The 20,132-nt window shown below is 35.6% G+C and overlaps 1 protein-coding gene across 2 annotated transcripts in view; it reads right to left on the reverse strand.

Annotated features, from left to right (window-relative positions):
- The window catches only part of LKRSDH (lysine ketoglutarate reductase/saccharopine dehydrogenase), a 108,536-nt gene that overhangs the window by 69,286 nt on the left and 19,118 nt on the right, over positions 1-20,132 (reverse strand). For both annotated transcript variants that reach the window (XM_089088148.1, XM_089088155.1), the window contains 4 exons: positions 18,416-18,568; positions 16,103-16,328; positions 10,068-10,195; positions 510-784 (listed from right to left, as the gene is read on the reverse strand). In XM_089088148.1, coding sequence (XP_088944274.1) covers positions 510-784; positions 10,068-10,195; positions 16,103-16,328; positions 18,416-18,568 — 782 coding nt within the window. The remainder of the gene's footprint in view (positions 1-509; positions 785-10,067; positions 10,196-16,102; positions 16,329-18,415; positions 18,569-20,132) is intronic.

Here is a 20,132-nt window from a genome sequence, read left to right on the forward strand (position 1 = left end):
TTTCTCATAAAAAACAATACAAGGCCATATGTTAATCGAGTTATTCCCTAGAAGTAAAATTACCCAGTAGCATATTCCCCAGTAGTACATTCACTTTTCATAAGTATTGCATCCAGACACCCATCTTGTTTTAAAACCACACCAGAGCATATGTATGATGTTTTAAAATATTTAGAAATACCTATTAATTTTTAGCATAAAAATAAAAAGATGACGGGCTGACGGCCAATAAATTATAACCTAAGAGGGGGCAGCTATAATGCCCATGATGAATCCAAGAAAAAAGAGGGGGAGGGGTCCTATAAAACAATTGACCCAATTTTTAGGCAGCTATCAAATCATACATTCACATGAACATCACACTCAATTTCAGACAGACAGTATCTTATAGTGTGTAAAGACCGCGAATGGCAAAAGCTAATACATACTTAAGGCCCAAAAACTTTCATTTGGACATTGCTTTATCGGATCAGCGCTGAATATTGCAAACAATAAATCTTTTGACCTACCTTTTCGTGTCCATGTGTTGTTCAGCATCGTAGAGACAAAACGGAGTGTCGATGGTAGTACACTCATTCATGAACTCGATTGAACCACCGGGATCTGCAGAAATATCACAAATGGCAAGCATGCGATGTGGCAACGCTGGTGATCCTCTTGAAGTTGGGATCCATGGAAGGTCAGCGGGCCGTAAAAGCATCTTGGCATCAGGGATGGTTATAAGTTTGGGAGAATTAACGGCCCAATAGATACCATTGACAATGACCGAGGCATAGGGGGCAATCTGTAAATATGTATAGTTATAATATGGTGTCACGGCAAAATACTACTTTGAATCAACTTGAGATAGAAATCCACTTCTGTTTCCAAAGGCTAGCCTGCACACTGGTAATCTCATAGGAAATGAATAATAATGACGATAAGACAAAGAATTTTAGAAAAAAAAAAGTCTAAATATCAGGCAATCTTCTGTATATATAAATAAAGAGCACTAATTTCCGAGATATTCCTAGTTTCCCCCAAGAACGACATTTAAAGACCAGGTGACAGCCAAGGACGGATAAAAACTGGTGTTTTCAATTTGTTTTACTAACACTGCTAGTGTCAAGATATAAAATAAATAGACCGCTGAAAATAGCTAAAATTGAAATAGATAACTTTACTGTAAATCTGAAAATTTTTAAACTATCCATAAGCTCTTCTCCTTTTTCGTAAATTTTGATACCGCTTGATTTTTTTATTTTGTCGATAAATTCTATTGAGCTTTTTTTTTGTGTTGTAGGCATAATATGATGTTGATATATTTTGCTTTTCTTTTTTTTTGTAAATCGTGACTTAATTGAATATTTCTGCAACTTTATTCACTTATTCTTTTATGCTCCTCAATTTTGACAAAGGAAATAAATGAAAATTCCGGAGCCCTTTTCGATAAAGAAAATAGTCTAACATATAAAGAATTAAGTTCACAATAGAGGACTATTTAAAATATATGCATTCCCAAAAAACCTTTGTCAAGAACTTGCCAGCAAGTCTTCTATTAAGCTCCGTCACCACGCGTGCTTAACAAGATACGACCGTTCCGACATAATTACTTTTGGCCAAAGAGGGGTGCTTATAAAAGAGGAAGTAAAATATGATTGGTCAAAACTGATTTGGGCAATGGCAAGACCAATTCAAAAAATTGCTTGCAAGTGTTCCTTAGCCAAACATTCGTGTGTTATCACGCGTGTTTAGCCAAACATTAACGTCTAGACATTGTAAGGTTAAACACCTCATATGAATTAGACTTTAATGCTGTAAAGACATTTCCCATAGAACTTAGAAGATAACAAGTTTAAAGTGGAATTACGATCAATATGAGATAGATGGTTTCCTCTTTTTTGTCCCTGTCTTCAACTTCAACTTTCATTTTACGTTCTTAACGTATACCGTTGAATGTATATCAAAAATTTCATTCTAGGCTGTAATTTGTTGACAGTAAAAAAATACGTCAATGGAAAAAATAAACTTAAGAAACCATATCCATGAAAAAGTAGTTTCTGTGATAAGGAATATAGTTCTTACAAGAATTAAATTTTAAAAAAAACAAGTTTTTTAACTGAAAGTAAGGAGCGACATTAAAACTTAAAACGAACAGAAATTATTCCGTATATGAAAGGGGCTGTCCCCTCCTCAACGCCTCCCTCTTTACGAGTTTTTTATAGTTTAAAAAATAAAGTTGTGAGACAGAGTTGAACTTTAGCGTAAAGAGCGAAGCGTTAAGGAGGGGACAGCCCCTTTCATATACGGAATAATTTCTGTTCGTTTTAAGTTTTAATGTCGCTCCTTACTTTCAGTTAAAAAAACTTGTATTTTAATTTAATTTCTGAACGTTTTTGAATTAATGCAGATTTGATTTTGGTTCACCGTACATGAATAATTAAAACAAAATTTCATATTAATTTTACTTTTTTGCCTAAATGGCTTTCTCGAAATTTTGTTCTGACGTAACTTACGAATTAACTTACGTAACGTAGATAATTCACTACACTGTCTACTAAAAAGGATTTTATCCCTATTTTGAACTTTTATTTTAACTTACATAACGAACTTCTATATTCGTATGTTTCTATTACGTATATTAGAGAGTTCGCTCCCTTGTCAATATCTCGCTCTTTACGCTAAAGTTCAAATTTTGTTCCAATCACAAACCCCTGAATGACAAAGGCCGGTTAATTAGAATAGATAGCTCTTTTGAAAGTACTAAACAAAAACTTTAGCGCAAAGGGCGAGATATTGACTAGAGGGTGAACTCCCTCATATACGTAATAATTTCTTTTCATTTTAAGTTTTAATATTGCCCCTTACTTTTAGTTGGAAAAACGTGTTTTTTTATTTAATTTCTGATGGTTTTTTAAATAAAACTGGGAAATCTGGTGCCCCCTTCATAGAAATGTCCCTTCTCCCAAGGAAAAATCCTCCATGGAAAGATCCTCCCCCGGAACCCCTTCCTCCGACCCCCCCCCCAGAATAGAATCCATCCTGAAAACGTCTGTGTACTTCCCATTAACCAATACTATATGTAAACAATGGGCAAAGTTAATAACTTACAGCCCTTCCCCCGAGAACTGGGGGGGGGGATTAAGTCATCCTCAAAGAGATATTTATTAGATTTTTGACTAAAAGAGATATTTATTAGAATTTCGACTATGCTGAACAAAGTGGTTATCTCAAAATTTTGATTGGGTGACTTCGAGAAAAAAATGAGCGCGGGAGGAGGCCAAGTTTCCCTCTAATTTTTTTGATCACTTAAAAAGGGCACTAAAACTTTTAATTTCCGTTCGAATGAGCCCTCTCACCGGATCGATACGATCACCCCTGGAAAAAAAAAACAAAAAAACAAACACGCATTCGTGATCTTTCTTCTGGCAAAAAAATACAAAATTCCACATTTTTGCAGATAGCAGCTTGAAACTTCTATAGTATGGTTTTCTAATATGCTGAAACCGATAAGTTGAATCTCAGTTACGTGCTATGTATTTTAGGGGTTGTTTCCCCCTTTTTCAAAAACAAGACAAATTTTCTTAGGAGCGTACATTTTGGAGGGTATTACTAAACCTGATGAAACTTATATATTTGAAATCAGAATAACAATATTATTTATTGATTTATTGGTATCAAAATTCCGTTTTTTAGAGTTTCGGTTACTATTGAGCCGGGTCGCTCCTTACTTACAGTTCGTTACCACGAACTGTTTGAAAGCTTATCAACATATAATTGTTATAAAATACTAATTTTAAGAACATCTAAGGAGTAACTAAAACTCCTCTTCCTTGCTAGTTAAGTTAAATTATCAAAATCCGAAAAATATTAAATAGCGGTTAATTTAAGGATATGTTAAAGAAAATAAAACTAGACCTGATTTATGCCCAAATTAGTATCTTACAATGAGACAGGAGGAATTGTATCTTTTAGCGTCCTCACCCTCTAGCACTGGAAACCTTGCACGAAAATCTCTAGGGACATTAGTCTGGATCCCACGCATTTGGACTTCATTTCTAGTTATATAATTTGAAGTCTCATTGACAACTACTAAATGAATGACAACGGTTATTTCAACAATGACAAGAAGGAGGTACTGTATCGTATCAGAAAATTATCTTTGAGGCCTGGGGTTGTCATAAAGTTGAGACCTCTAACAGTTTCACCCGCGCACCTTGTATGCAACAACTTCAATGAAATTTAACGGAGACATTCAAAAGTCAGTTATTTTTCTTGGGGGTGCGTCACCTGGTGCAAAGCATAAATGCCTTGCTAATCCTATTAAAAAGACATCAATAAAAACAAATATTTAAGACAGAAAAATTGAGGATTTGCAACAATAGAACATTTTCCTATTGCTTTCTACATGTTATGCATATTCATGACCCATAAAATAATTCTCAAATGAGGTTTTTAATTCTCCTGAAACGTAAGTGCTTTTCAGTGGTGCGCAAGCAAGAGCAACACCCTTACCAGGGAATTGCATAGAAATCACTTTTCAGAGGATCGACTAGGGATAATTTCAAAAAAGAACAAAAATTGGAAAAAATTATTTCAAAACTATTAAAAATGGCGAAGAAGTTCTAAAAATCCAATTATCCCAGGAAGGGCGTGAGCCAGTGGCGGATCCAGGATTTTTTTTTGGGGGGGGCAAAACAGGTTTATCCGATAAACTTGCGTTAGGAACAAGTTTAATTAACGAAAACTTGCGTTAATTAAGTAAATTATACTACTTTAGACTACGTTAGGGGGCGCACGCCCCTCTCGCCCCTCCTCTGGATCCGCCACTGGCGTGAGCCAAAAAAGCATTCACTGAAAATTTGCTGTCTAAACATCGCCTATTAAAAATCACCATCAAAAATCAAGTTTACTGATCCGGTTTGATATTGGATTCCAAGGGCAAAATTACAATATAGTCGAATGAAACAAAAAATTCAATTTTACAGAATTAGACAATTAAATCGTCAGTCGGGTATCAAAAGGATATATCTCCATAATTGTAAATTTTCAGAAGAGCCAATACGTCCTTTTGATACCCGACTTACGAAATGAAAAATTAAATTGCATTCGAAAAATAACTAAAAGTTGCTTGATCTTTTAACATTAGAATTTTGTTTTTATACACTCGTATGATTATTTATATTCTATATTATATTATAATTAATAATATAACGCTCATATATTATAATTAACACCTTAGCTTATGGGTTATAATGACATCTGTCAATGGTGCCTCCAAACAAATGTGCAAACAGGAAGAAGGGTCTGGTCAAAGCAACCCTAGCAGAAATTAGAAAAATAGTTTCTGAAAAATCAACTTTCTGTGTTCTGAACCCCAGTTTCTTGACGAGAAATCTTGACGAGAATTCTTTCATCATAAAAAATAAATAGCATTTAAATGTAGATCTCGTTTTCAAGATCCTTACCCTGCAACTTGTTCCGGGGCTGTGGGGCAAAATAGGAGTTGAATTTGGGGCATATATTTCTGTCAAAACTAAACTTCATGTTTTCTTTTTGGTTTGGTAACAGGGTAACTTCAAATATAATCTATGATTCGAAAATAAAATTTAATATAAAATTTCCACGAAAAATTTTCTGTACAATGAAACACTCTGGTCATCAATTATTAGCAGAATAGTCGGGGAGCCAAAGTTGAAAAAGTCGTCAAATAACGATTTGTAAAAAACATTTTGGTACATGAGTTCTGACTTTTGGAAACGATATTTTCGAACATGCTGATTCCATTTATTTCGGGAATAGCGACCACCAAAGTGCGCTTCATAGTTTAATATGAGGTCAAAGTTTCGACTCGATCATCTATGGTGAAAAATTTTAAACTTAACTTGTTCATTACTAAGTAGATGACACTGCATCTTTCTCGTGGCTTTGTTATGGTTATGTTGACTGCCATGTGCCATGCTACTGTGTAAATAAATTGATGGTTCAAAAGCTTAAAAAGCTAATTAACTCTATTATTTGATCCTCAAAGGTTTGTCTTTACCAGTATTTCACTTTTTATTGTTTCGCCTCGTCTTTTAGGAATATAAATTTAAAATGGATAGGCTAAAAGTAAAAGTCTTACCAGTTTTGGGGTCAAAGGATAGTTAGAGGCTCACTTAAGTGGTTTAAAAGTAGGGTAAAGGTGCAGATTAGTTCCCCCTGATAAAAGCAACTTGTTTCTTACTATTATTCAGTAAATTGCAGGGGTGTCCACGGGAGGGGTTTTACGAGGAGCTTGGCTCTTTTGTGAGCTAGCCTAGGTGGTACGGTACAGGTTTTTTCAAGCATAGTCAAGCAAAGGTGGTACCCTCTGACAATACTTGGCTGTCTTCTCTTTCCTTTTTGTTTGTCAAGAGTCTCACTATTTACCATTGCTCCTCAAGTCACTAACTTTATAGTGCATCCAGACTATCCGGTTTATGGAAAAATGGGATGGAAATCCAGAAAAAGGAATAGCCATCCAGACTTGGCGGATTTTTAAAATAATATCGGTACAAGTTTATCAGCCATCCTTATCAAATCTGTTTTTCTGAGCCAAAACCTATAGAAAACAATTATAGAGCATCAGTTTGACAATTTACCTTTTTTCTATTTTAAACCACATCAGACAGCTATTTTTATTTATCACTCATCATGTTGAATCGTCTCCTTCTGCTGGCATTTTTTCCAGAAACGCTGTCCACACTACAGTCTTCTGTCCCATTTTTCCATTTTTGGACCCTCTGATCCTTCCTGCCCAGAAAACGGAAAAATGGGATGGAAGACCTGTCTGCATTTCCGGATTTCCATCCCATTTTTCCAGAAAGCGGATAGTCTGGATGTGCTATTAGGTGGCACAACAAAATTTTAAATATGATGAAGTGCCGTTGGTGACTGTGATCACTTTTGAAACTGTTGATATAGCAATAGCGGAACGGATTATCTCAGCAGAGAAGATAGGATTGGATGCTGTAGAGGATTATTTAAAAGGCAATTCTAGTGCTTTTTCAAAGATCAAGGTTCAAACCATGGAAAGCTGCTTGAAACCTACCCAAAAGACGAAACGTACTTTTGCTAACCCTGTAGAAGAACTAGAAGCAGTTAAAAAAGTTCTACTGAATGTTGGTAAAAATCCAGGATCAGCAACCGACATGCTAAAAAAATACTTCAGCATGAACTCCTCCAGTATTCCCCGGCATTGTTCGAAGCGCAATCCGAGGGATTCCGATTAAGAACAGGAAAGAAATCTGATCTGATAAACTTTATAGAAGGGTTGTCTTGCCTAGATTGTAAGGCCTACTCTTTGCCAGTGTTTGATGTCAATTCGAGGCTATCTCTCATTCTGGACTTTATGCCGCTCTTAAGGACTATGACTACGTCAAGGGATGAGACATTATCGGATTTTTCAAGAAGGTTGACGAGCAAGATTTTTAGTCAGCTCCCAGAAAATCTATGCCAACTACATTTAGTTTCTGACCGGTATGACGGAATTTTTGGAATCAAGGACCCAACTGGCTCACCAGTATGCTTAAAAGACAGTAGTGGTTGCCATAGACGAAGGGGTGAGCAGAGTTTGAAGGTCAGTACCACATATAGTGACAGCATCAAACTCGGTGATTCCTGGCAATCAATTCTTAGAAGTTCTTCCTGCAAAGCTAACTTGGTGGCTTTTATTTATGATAATTTGGAGCAATATTGGAAGTAAAAGTAAGAACTTTGATATTATACTTGCTGGAGGTTTCCCTGATCGTCGACATGTTGAGATATTGCCTAGAAAAGGATCCCTGGAACCTTTGACTCCTCTTAGTCTTGAGCTTGCAAGCACACATGAAGAAGCAGACATGCGTATACCAGTCCTTGTTGCTTCCAGCTTTAGGAATGGAAGTTCTTCTGTCATTGTTCGGGCCAATGACACCGATATTCTGGTGATACTTTTGCAACACTCCTCTACACTGTTAGCTACGAAACAGAACAAAAAGAAGGAGCTATTCCTCCAATTCCCTGACAGAGTTTTCCCTGTGCACGAGCTAGCTATTTCTCTTCCACGGGACTTTATTGACAGCATTGGACTTCTACACTGCCTTAGTGGCACTGACACGACGAGCTTTGCATATTCTGTGGGGAAGAAGACATTTGTGAAAGCAGCTTTGAAATTTGATCTTGTTAGTGACATGGCAAAACTGACGAGAAAAGTCAAGATTGATCTCGTCAACATATCAAATTATATTGAGGAAGTGACGGAGGTGGCAAGAAAAGTAACAATCGCAGCCTATGGAAAGAATCCTACTGACTTTAACTCCTTGAATGACTTGCGAGTGCACTTATTCCATAGGAAAAAATCACTAAAAAATCTTCCGCCCACTGAAAACAGCTTTAAATATCACATCCTTAGAGTTGTATATCAGTGGGGAATCGTTTTACAGGCTATGGAGTCTGAACCAATAGTTTTAGACCCCCTAAATTTCGGATGGGTATACAGTGACGCTTTCAGGGTTATTCCTCTGACAAATTCATTGTCGCAGTGGCCGATTTCTATAAACCGTATTGCAGTTCATTGCAAGTGTAGAAATATGTGTATTGGAAAGTGCTCCTGTGCTGGAATCCGCAAGTGCGACTTGCTTTGTGCTTGTGCTGGGTCATGCGATCTTTCTGAAAGTGACGACGAGTTTGACTAAATAATAACTTCAAAAACATTGCTAAACATATTTAAATTATGTATATTCGACCAATCGTATGTTAATAAAATTGTAAAAAGCAAAAGCTTGTAAAAGCATTTTGAAGCATATTGAAGCTGTTGTGCTTGAAGCAGGATTTTTTTTTTTTTTTTTTTTTTTTTTTTTTTTTTTTAGTGATGTGGTAAATTAACGATCGCCTAATGTTTTGGCTAGGTATAAAAAAGACAACTACAATATTCTAGTAGAAAGCTGGACTTAGTCTGAGTGAAATAGAAAAATCAACGAACTTAGTTGCAAAAAACCACCAAGTGCACCTTTGGCGCTTATATTCCCGAGATATTCGTAATCAGCATGGTCGATTTAGTCTAAAACCTCTCTCAAATCACTTGTCCCCCTCAGATTGCTATTTTGTCAGATTTTCAACTTTGGCTCCCCGACTAAAACATGGTTACTGGGAGAAAACTGTTTTCAACACTGGGTATCAAGTCAACGGAGTATATTTACTATACAAAACCTAGTGGATTTTTCTCATAAATCGCGTTTCATCTTAGCATTATAACATTGGTAAATAAATGCGGATAGATTTGCATCTATCTCCCCTGTTTTTGCCTCTAATAATGACTGTGAGGTCTTTATGATCGAACTCGATCTCATGCTTGGAGGTTTTACTTAGTCACCATTGGACATTCACCTGTTTTATTCTTCGCACTCCAACTAATGAAATGGTTTCAAAGTTTGAGCATTTTTTTATGAGGTTGAAACTAATAATAGGGTATTTTGATGAAAAACATAGCCACTTTCCAAGATATCGCCATCTACGATTCTTCAATCAAACGATAGGTTTTGTCACCTTATTGTAACACACATACCCTTATCTTGATAGAAAATCCTGGGCTGATTGTCTTTTTAAGGAGCGTATTTTACTATAACCGTTGAAATTGATATTATTGTTTTTCTGGGAAATACTGAAAAGCCTCAGATGAGTTGGATAGAATGACTTTTTCCCTGATACGCAACGCTAGAGCTTTAGAGAGGGTTTTCACCGTGTATCACATTAGCAACAGAGGCTACTACAAGAGGTTGTCAAGGGATATGTTAATCAATTAGCCAAGAAATTTCCACAGAAAATAACTAATAACTAGCTGCAAGATAACTGTCGTCAATGTCCATATTTACAAATTAGGTATGATTTTTCAGTATACAAAAAAAAGTTTCTAGACTGTAAATGATTTCTTTTTTTGGTAACTCCGACTTTTTATACTCCCAAATAAAATACTACATTTCAAAAATTTTATCAGGGGGCACAGTTTGGATACTTCTACCTGTAACCTATTTTTTAGCTTCTCCAGTCAAGCCAGTAAACCACTTTTAGAAGTAATAAGACAAATCTACCTGGTGTGAAAAAACGGATATATAGTTTTCTGGATTCTCTTCATAATCTTTTTCATCATAAGGCTTTCCATCTTTTCTGACCAAGTGATCTGGTCGGCTCACTTCACATGCATATATCTTATTCGTTGCTAAACAGACAAAAAGACAGAACATATACAAAAGCACATAACAACGGAAAAGTAGGAAAAAAACAAAAACCTGGGCTAAACCAATTTAGCTAAACACGAACAGATATTTTTTTGTAAGGAGGGGTGAGGATTTCAGTGAAATAGTAAGAAAAAGGCTCATCGTGTGAACTTTATAGTAAATGGTACAAAAAAAGGTTTAATGTACGCGTTCGGTCTAAGTTTGCTAGGTGATTCTAGTAAAGTCTGCTGGTGGGAACACAAAACCATAAGCCACAAAAGGGTAGGACTTTGATGTACTATTTTTGTTTTAAAGGGTCTCACCACTAAATCTCTAGAAGGGTCCCCTCAAAATGATAATAATTCATTTGTGACCCGTTACACAAACACTTAGGAAGAGGCGCAAAAACCAAAGCAGATCGAAAACGAAACAAATAAACCCACTAGGAAGCCATTCAATGGATGAAAAATACGTTCCGTAGCCCCCTCCCCCCTGGAATCTCCTAAAGCCCCTATTTTGAAATCTTGAATAAAGGTTTTTGGATTCTACTTAAATTAGTACTTAACAAACTGTCTAAATCCTCCGAAATTAATATTTATGTAACCCTGTTGTTAGCAGATTCATTTTTCAGAGCAAATATCCCCCACAGCAAAAGTTCCGAGTTATACCACTTAACCAAGAAAATTTTAAAAAGACTGACGTTGAAGATCCTTTGAAATAAAAGAGGAAAACCGTCACTCACCATAACAACACATCTCTTTAACGTCGACCGGCATGTAAATTTCAGCTCCCATAGAGAAAAAGAATGTACAAAACAAGCATATGGTAAAATATTATACCACAGGGGCATTTGTTCTTAAGCTATTCAATCCAACGTATCTCAGTTTAAAAATAAAGTTGAACTAAATTAACGTCCCACTTTACATCCCGTAGGATAAGAAAAAAATCAGGAAATAAAATTTCAAGGAGTGCGTTTATGGTAATAATGGTTTGATCAAAGATCTCATGGCATTATCCCAACTTTAGGATTTAGAAACTCTCAATCATTAGTCCACTCTCAATGATTGGGGAAGGGGTTACACCTTCATCGTTAAAACTAAGGTCGTTCAAGGAGTTTTTTTTCTGGGCATTCCTTTTCAATCTGATCAGGTTGCCATACACCCTTTTATAAAATCGTAGTATTTTTAGCCAAAACTTATAACCTATTCATAAAAGCAATGTATTTATGAAGATTTTAATGAAAAAAAATACTTCACCACGAAAGACACACAGACACCCACACAAAAAAAAAACATTAATTTTACTAAATGGTTTAGGTTAAAAGTAAGCCAAAAACATACTCAAATTTGTGCTCGTCTCTCCCCCCCCCCCCTCCTAAAAAAAATATTGACCTTAACAGTTAAATTTCAGGCTAAATAGACAAAAGCGTTAAGAAGAAATTTACAAATCCTTGATATTAATTTTAAACTTAAGACTGTATTTATTTGCAAAGGCATGTTTTACAGAGTAGATAATGAAATCACGAAATATGAAACCAATTATTTGTTCAAATAAAAATCAAAAATTTTCTAATTGACTAATATTCCGGAAGACACATGAAACCAGGAAGATAGACTGTTCAAACAATTTAGCTTCTCTGAAGGATAAAGCATATCCTTCAGCACCAAAAGTGATGCACAAAAGAGAAAATAACAAAATGAAATCCCCAAAAACAAATAACCGGAACTGTCAAGAGAAATACAAAGAGGAAATATATATATTTTGCCTTGTATAAAGAACAAGGCAAGTGAAAAAAAAATATTTGTAATCATTAAAATAAATTCAGACCTCAAAAGGAGAAACCGAATTATTTAAGGTTTGTATTGGATAGGAGAAGCCCAATTGTATAACCTCGACTTGTCAATGCGGTAATTTGTTTAGTTGTTTGATTCTTAATTTTGATTTAACTTTTGGAGCCCTTTAAAAGTTAGTATTGTTTTTTTTTATAATTTCTTTTGTTTTCATTTATATTGAGGACACATTATTGTTTAGACAGGTGAAAAATTTGCCTTAAATTTTCCTACTTTGAATTTAAGGGTTCCTATTTATATTTTCTTCTCTTCTGAGTTGTTTCATGGTCGGCTTCAGGTCTTGCAAGGAGGATAAAATATTTTTCTAGGCATATGACAGAAAAGCCAAAAACATTTTGAATGTGGTTCGCTATCTGTCTAGCCACGGTGACGTTATTACTAACAACTTTGACTTTGGTAATGACTTGCATATTCCTGTACCACGAAGAAAAATGAAGCAAATATTTTGCAAAACAAAAATATATTGTTCCGATCAGTTTTAGTGAGATGTCCCAAGAAGAAAGTAGCATGCAGTATGTGAGGAATAACGACAGCGCTGTACAGATTTGCTAGAAGCAATTGGTAGAATCGTAGTTTCCCCGACAGGATAGAAGCGTAAGATGTTGTAATTTTTCGTTTAAATTGGTCGAAGAGAAGCTTCTGGATGTGTCGGATTCACGAATCTATGGATAGACCCAAATATGTAAGGTGTTCAACGGGCTGGAGAGAGCTAGAAGCGAGGGTTATAGTATTAAAACGAGAGTCCATTTCCCAATTGAAAATACGATATCCAATTTTGAAGAGTTTAATTGAAGTATAACTTTCTGGTCTTCAGTTTCTAGAAAGTCGAAAATTTTAGTTATCAGCTGAAGAGTTCGGCTAAGGTTCAGGATGTCGTCCGCAAAACTTACCAGAGATAGGTTAATAGAAGACAGATGCCTAAATTTATCAGTTCAAGATTAGGTGCTCTTGTTTTAAGATTTAGAAAAGTCGAAATGAATACACCTTTAAATCTGCAAGTAGGACAGAAATGGAATCACTGAATAATAAGATATAGAGTGAATGATATACAGTGAATATAATTTCCTGAATGAAAAAGATATACAGTGAATATAACTTCCTGAATGAAAAAGAAATCATTGAAAAAAAGACTTGGTGTTTTTTATAATGATAGTTGTACTATCACTAGATAGGTCGAATCGGTTGTAGTTTGGTCATAGAGTGTGGTAGAGGGGGTCCCCTCTTTTAATTGTTTTAATTTTTATTTCCAGTATTTAATTGAAAAATGTTGTATCTCATCAATGAAATTTGTTCTACAACTGATGTAATATACTTTCAATAGTTCATCAAAGATTATTGGCAATCCTTAAAAGAACTTTTAGCAAAAAAAAAGATAGACAGAGATCTTAAGCATCAACTACACAAGCATAGAAAAGCAAGGGGGAGGTGGCTACTCCTTTCTTGACTTCAATAAGTTGAGTGCAAGGAATGAGGAACAAACTTTTTTCAGGAGGTAGCTTCAATCGAAACCATAATCTTGAATACCGATTTCAGAGGTTACGAATGACAGATATACAATTCAGGTCTACTAGCCTTCAGAAGCATCGCTGCATGGATTAAAGAGTCAAATACATGTCAATGGCTGAGGCAAGGCTCTCCCTCGAAGATTTGGCATCAATCAAGAGATTAGCAGCGACGGTTAAGAAGAGTTGAAATGAAGTTCAGCTTTCTGATATTCACCTTGTAGGATTCCAATAATTTCAGTTATCTGCTAGAGTTTGGTTCTTCAGCAGATAGAAGAGATGGCTCTTCATTCATGATGTCGTCCAGACAACATATCAAAGACAGGTTAATAGAAGAAAGAGTCAGCGAAGATGGACATGGATCTTGAGCAACAAGCAGGGGCGTCGTTTGAAGGGGTCAAGGGGGGGCAGATGCCCCCCTAATAATGTGCAGAAAAAAAATTATTATATATTCCAGGCCCCTTAACCATCCGGATATGGACCCCTCTTGCCCCCCCCCCGAATAAAAATGCTGGAGATTCGCCCCTGGCAACAAGTGCACAGTTATTGAAAAGTACGGGAGAGGTTACTGCTTCTTGACAGGCTTCTTCCTTGACTGGAGTAAGTCGAGTAAAGGGAATGGGGAAAGGGGAAAGGAAGTAAAGGGAGGATGTAGGTTCAGTTGGATCCGTAATCTTGAATACCAATTCTGGAGAGCCAATGACAGCCAGATTCCATCCACGTTTACTCGTCTTCAGAAGCATAGCTACATGAATATGGATTAGAGAGTCAAATGCGTATTTAATGTCAAGGCTAAAGCAAGGCTCTCCCCAGAAGATTCGGCATCAATCAAGAAGTTGACAGCGACGTTTAAGGTCTCAGCACACTCTGTCCCTCGCTTGAAGCCAGAGTGGGGTAAAGATAAGAAGCGCACTTTTTAGAGTTTGCCTATAAACAGTGACTCGAAGAGCTTGCAAAGCAATGTAGCCACAGTCATCAGACGGAATGATGTAAAATTTTGAATTTCCTCAAAAACCGCGATTTCTCATTTTATTCTTTTAGTTGCATTTAAATTGTAAAGTTTGCAATACTACCCGTGTTGCCACGTTGAATCGTCGAAATAAATAAGTAAATCTAGTTAATCAAACCTGAGAATCAAGGAAACTTTAGCACAGAAAATTTGCCCAGGTCAAACTCTCTTTTTCTCTTCAGATAGAAAATAAAACAGGTCGCCTGTTTTCATCTTATGGGTGTCGAAATTTTATTCTCTTCATTTATTTATAGAACTAAAATAGTTAGTTGTTCAAAACTTTTTTAGCTAAAATTTGGCAATAATCCAAAACGTGATAGAGGCAAATAAAGTGTAAACTTTCAGACATTATGGGAGCAAATGAGTGAATATCAGTGCATTTACTGCTACGATATAGCCCAAAGGCACTTGCTTAATGCCTGCATTACCTGTTCTCTGTGTCACGTGATATTCCCATAGCCCAAAGTAATCCAAGAAATAAAACAGACGAAGAAATAAATGAAGGAGGAATATACTCACACAGAAGCATCAAAATTCACTACAGACTCCGTTTTCATATAACTTATGTTTCGCTTTTATTTTATTTTTTTCTTTACGAAAAAAATAACTGCTCGAGTTTTTAACTTTTTTCTTACTCTGCAGTTTAATTTTTGAAAGATTAATGCCAACATTAGCTTTTTATTCTGAAAAATAAATTGTAATCTAGGTTAGACTTTGCTATAAGCAGACTACACAACGAATCAGCCACAAAGAGGAGATCTATAAGCAGCTGCATCGTGTATTTTTTTGAGTTTTATGCAAATAATTGTTAAAGAGGTTTAGAAATTTTTAACGTGATTGTATAAGATTTTAACAACATTTTTTTCGGATTTTGCCAAAATTTCTGAAGTTTTCTCTAGGGGTCTGTGTAGTAATTGTACTGACCAATTTTGATGGTTTTAGTCCTGAGAATTTGTTCAGATCACCCCAACAAAGAAAGTCTACCACAATATTTCGTCAGCAAAGGGGGAAGGGGGAATATTTTTGTAGAGAAGCTTATACTGCTTTGAATCAAAACTCTTTTTCAACATTGTATGCTTACAAAATTACAATGTTCCACAAAAGTTTCTTCAGAATCATTCACTACTGCTGGCTCTTTGGGACTCTCCTATTCTACAACTAAATTTTTGGAATAGATATACTACTACTTTCGGTCATTTTATAAGAATATTCATTTTTATGAGTAGATACCCTTAATAAATCCTTAGATAATATACCTTTTATATATTTTACCCTTAGATACCCTTTCTATGAGCATATACCACAACAAATCAGCCCCAAAAGCAAAAGTCTACCCAATCACTTTCTTATGAGTACTTGTCAAAGAGTCTTTGAGCTTTAATAGGATTTCCAGAAAGATTTTACTATAATTCCCCACACATTTTACAAGAAGTTTACTGAAAACTCTTCGAAGTAGCCATATCTGTGGAAAGGAATGGTTTTGGTCATGAAAAGCTACCCATTTGACAGCCAATAGTGTTATGGAACAAAATAGCAAAGAAAGCGTACCACCATGCTGTGCAACCTTCTTCAGCAAAGAAGGGGGAACATATTCGTGCGGAAGCTCCTGAAAAATTTCCTGTGCACCCTGTGATACATTGCCACTACCCGTAAAAACAAACACCAACGGCCCTATTGATTTTGGCATCATTCCCAAAGCTATTTCATAACCAGCATCACGAACAGCTTGCCTTGCATTTCCTGAATTTCTGTAATTGTGAGCCAAGCCGAGGTGCTATAAAAAAAATAAAATAAAAAGGGTTAGAGCAAATACAAGGAAACAATTACTTGCAGGATCTAGAACTGATTACTATAAAAACAGCTCAATTTACACCGTATATTCGTTTGGAATAATTTCCCAGTGGTCACCTCACCAAAAATATCTGTTGGCGTCTCTGAAAGAAAGTTCAATAGGCATATTCATGCTATTGACGATGATAGGTAGAGGACAAGAAGTAGATTATGGAATTGGAACTTGCCAGGTTCAGGGAATAAAGAAAAAATTACCGCACAGGATATGATTCAAAGAGGAAGGGAAACCGATAACTAGAAACTCAAATCGAGTTTTTGGCGTATTGAGTATTTCCGATCTCCGTTCTTTAGAGTTTCGATTGCTACGAACAAGTCACTCTTACCATTAATGGTTTGATATTAAAAATTGTTAAAAGGAGAGAATAGTATTTAAATAATTAAATGATGTCCAAATGCTAAGTAAACCAGATCCGTCTACTGATTTTTTCCCTGGCAGCTTTGGTTGTCTCTTTCTTATCAAAAAGATCAGATCTAGTCAAATATCAGAATTGTTATTCCAATCTTCCCGCGTCCACAATGGAGTATCCCAAAGCACTATCCTAGGCCCCGTTCTTTTCTCAGTCATGATCCAGCCCCTCTAAATTTATGATTATACTAATTTGTTCCCTTAAATTCCATCCCCATTTCTTCAATCCTATGCCCCTAGAAATTTCTGTGCCCTCCTTAGGGTTATTTGGTGTCAAAATTTCGTCTCATTAAAAGTGAGGTATCCATGTTAAAAACATTATCCATAAAGCTAATGCACCTAACTCCCTCAATAAATGTCTAAGCAAATCTGGCATTCCTTCTCCCCATTCTTTAATGATTAATACTTTCTTTTGTTTACTTTCATCTCGAATCTGCTTGTTCACTTTGACACCTTGGCATATCCAAGGAGGATTCACATAAAACTGAATCTTAAGCAAAAAAAAAAAAAAAAAAAAAAAAAAAAAAAAAAAAAAAACTTCGAAGAAGGCATAGTACACTATTCCCTCCTTTTAAAAAATAGGAAAGAAACGCTTGAGCACAGGAGAGGTATGTTGTGCCTATGTTTCTACAAAAATACAACGAAAAAACGTTGGACGGATCACATTTCTCCAAACACACGTTCACAACCCAGATTCCAGCCTCCTTGGACCGGTTCCCAGCCTGTTCTTTTCTTTTTCCTGTCCGATACTGTACCTTCAGATACGAAAAAGCGCTTTATCGCTTCATTACGAAAAAAAAATCTGCCAGTTTCCCTCTTTTATTATTTAGTACTGGTGTTGCCCAAGTTTTGTATTTGTTTGCCTGTTCTGTTCCCCACCCCTACATTTTTTTAATTCTGCTTTTATTTTTTTTTTATATTTATTTTTTATTGAGTTATACCGGTTATCATCTTTTTAATTTGTAATGACAAATCCCAGTACAATTGTTGGATAGCAGTTGGTTTTTTATTCTGACTTTTTTTTTTTAGCGTTCTTTGCCAGTTTTTTTCTGTTTTCGTGTTTTTTTCGTTTTCATGTTTTCATTTATTGACTCCAAAATTTGGCCCTTCGGTGGTTGAAGTAGCAATTGTTTGAACTAAGCATCTTATCTCATAGCCAACATTTACGAGGAGTGAGAAACCCTATCTCCTATTTTTCAATCCTAAATTTCGTACTATTAGATATTAAAAGCTATTAAATGTTAACTGTTCAGTTATTAATAAAAAAAAAGAAGTCTTCTCTTAAAATAATTTATTTTGAACGCAAAAAAAAGCCCCAAAAGGCCTCTAACTCTTTTTTCTAGCTGGACCCTCAAAAAGCCATCATGAAAAACCTCCTTTTACTCTCCTACCCAAAAACCTCCTTCTACCCAAAAACCTATTTGTGAGCATTTTCTACCCAAAAACCTCCTTCTACTCAAAAACCTATTTGTGAGCATTTTCTACCCAAAAACCCTATTTGTGAGCATTTTCTACCCAAAAACCTATTTGTAAACATTTTCTACCCAAAAACCTATTTGTGAGCATTTTCGTACTGAAAAAGAAGGGTCTAGGAATACTCTCACCATAAATGGAGTGTGATGTCCAAGTGCAAGAAGACGAAGTCCCAGTCCATGCAAAATATTGATCATTCCTGCAACACCAGCATATTTACCAAATGCCACGACCCTATGGCCAGCGTGATCAACCATTCTTTCATAATCAATGAGACGGATATTCTGAAATATGATAACTAAATTAAATAACATAAATTATGCATACAGAAAAATATCAACATACATAATAATTAATTATAAGAGACCATTCGGAAAATTGGAATAATACAATCTTAATACAAAATATTTACACACACAGTAATTAATAACAAGTGATCAATAAAGAAGTTGGAATACTATTTTTTTAATATCTGTTAATTACCAATCGTTTTTTCTCTGAATAAAGTTGTAATTTTTGTGAATGAATTTAATTGTTAGCATTATAAATGTTTTAGACCAATATTGTTCAAATCAAAATGAATATTTTAATTATAGATTGGAGTTACTACCTACGGTGTGCGTTACATTTTCCACCATGTTTGGTATGTAGTTTACATTTGCGAAAGTATTAATTACCATGCAATTTTTTAGTCAGTGTTGAAGAAAAAGAAGAAAACAATACTAACAATTTTTTTCTACTTGGATTTTCAAATATCCTTGGCCCTACTAGCAACATTAACACTAAAAATGAAGAGCAGGCTATGTATTCAGCATTCAGAAGTCTGAAACATCTGATTAATATCAGAAGCGTAATGATTTCACGGCTATGTCAGACCGTCATAGAATGAAGGATAGGGGTTTGGGTCTTTAGGAAAACATCGAGACTCGATCACTATTTGCTTTATACTGGGCTGTCAGCTATCTCCTAGATTTTCATCTTAAAAGTCATAGGCAAAATTCTTGGTCTACCTGGTTTGTCCAGTTATAATAAAAAGATAAGGAGGAGGGAGAAAAAGAGGAGGTCTCATAATTTGTATTAATAAGAAAATTCTGTCTTAAGATTGAGATACCTGTGATTGATGATTATAACGAGATTCTTTGGGTGTTTACAAAGCCTAAACGCCTGCCTTTGCATTATAATGGTATTGCTACTTGTGTTTTTTATCATTCACCAAGACAAGATGCCAGTTCTCGAAAAGCTTTCCAGGATAAACTTCAATTAAGTGCTGACTATGTACAGGGTAAATACCCCAAGGGTGGTATATTCCTGCTTGGTGACGCTAATGGACAAAGACTAGAGGCTTTGGAAGCAGGATTAGTCTAAAATAGTTAGTTAATTCCCCAACAACAAAAGCTGAAACGGCTCTGGACCGAATAGCTAATACCATGTCTCAGTTCTATAGGAAACCGTCACCAGGCCTCCCAATAAAAGGAAGCTACCACTTCACCCTCGAGCTACACCATATGAGCAAAGTCCCGGTCACAGACACGACTTAAACAACTACGAGTCGGCCTATCACAAATGATGGATTGTTTAATTTCGGTAATTGGTTCACGACTGAAAAATGGGACGGCATGAATTCTGATGAAATTATGCCGTAACGCTGATGAAATGACCACTGCTTTTCAAGAGAAACGTCTTGGCAAGTACAATTTCTATTTTCCTGAAAAAAGTTAAAACAAGTTTTTCAGAAGATCGTTCATACGTTACAAAATATATCAAAGCATTAAGCAGGAAAATGAGACAACTTTTCAGGGAAAAACACAAAAAAGCGACTAATGAGGTCGGCCGTAATGAGATACGCCA

This window comes from Artemia sp. Qi Xiang Cuo, chromosome 1 (genome assembly GCF_049724085.1).
Source record: "Artemia sp. Qi Xiang Cuo chromosome 1, ASM4972408v1, whole genome shotgun sequence".
In the NCBI taxonomy this organism is placed as follows: domain Eukaryota; kingdom Metazoa; phylum Arthropoda; class Branchiopoda; order Anostraca; family Artemiidae; genus Artemia; species Artemia sp. Qi Xiang Cuo.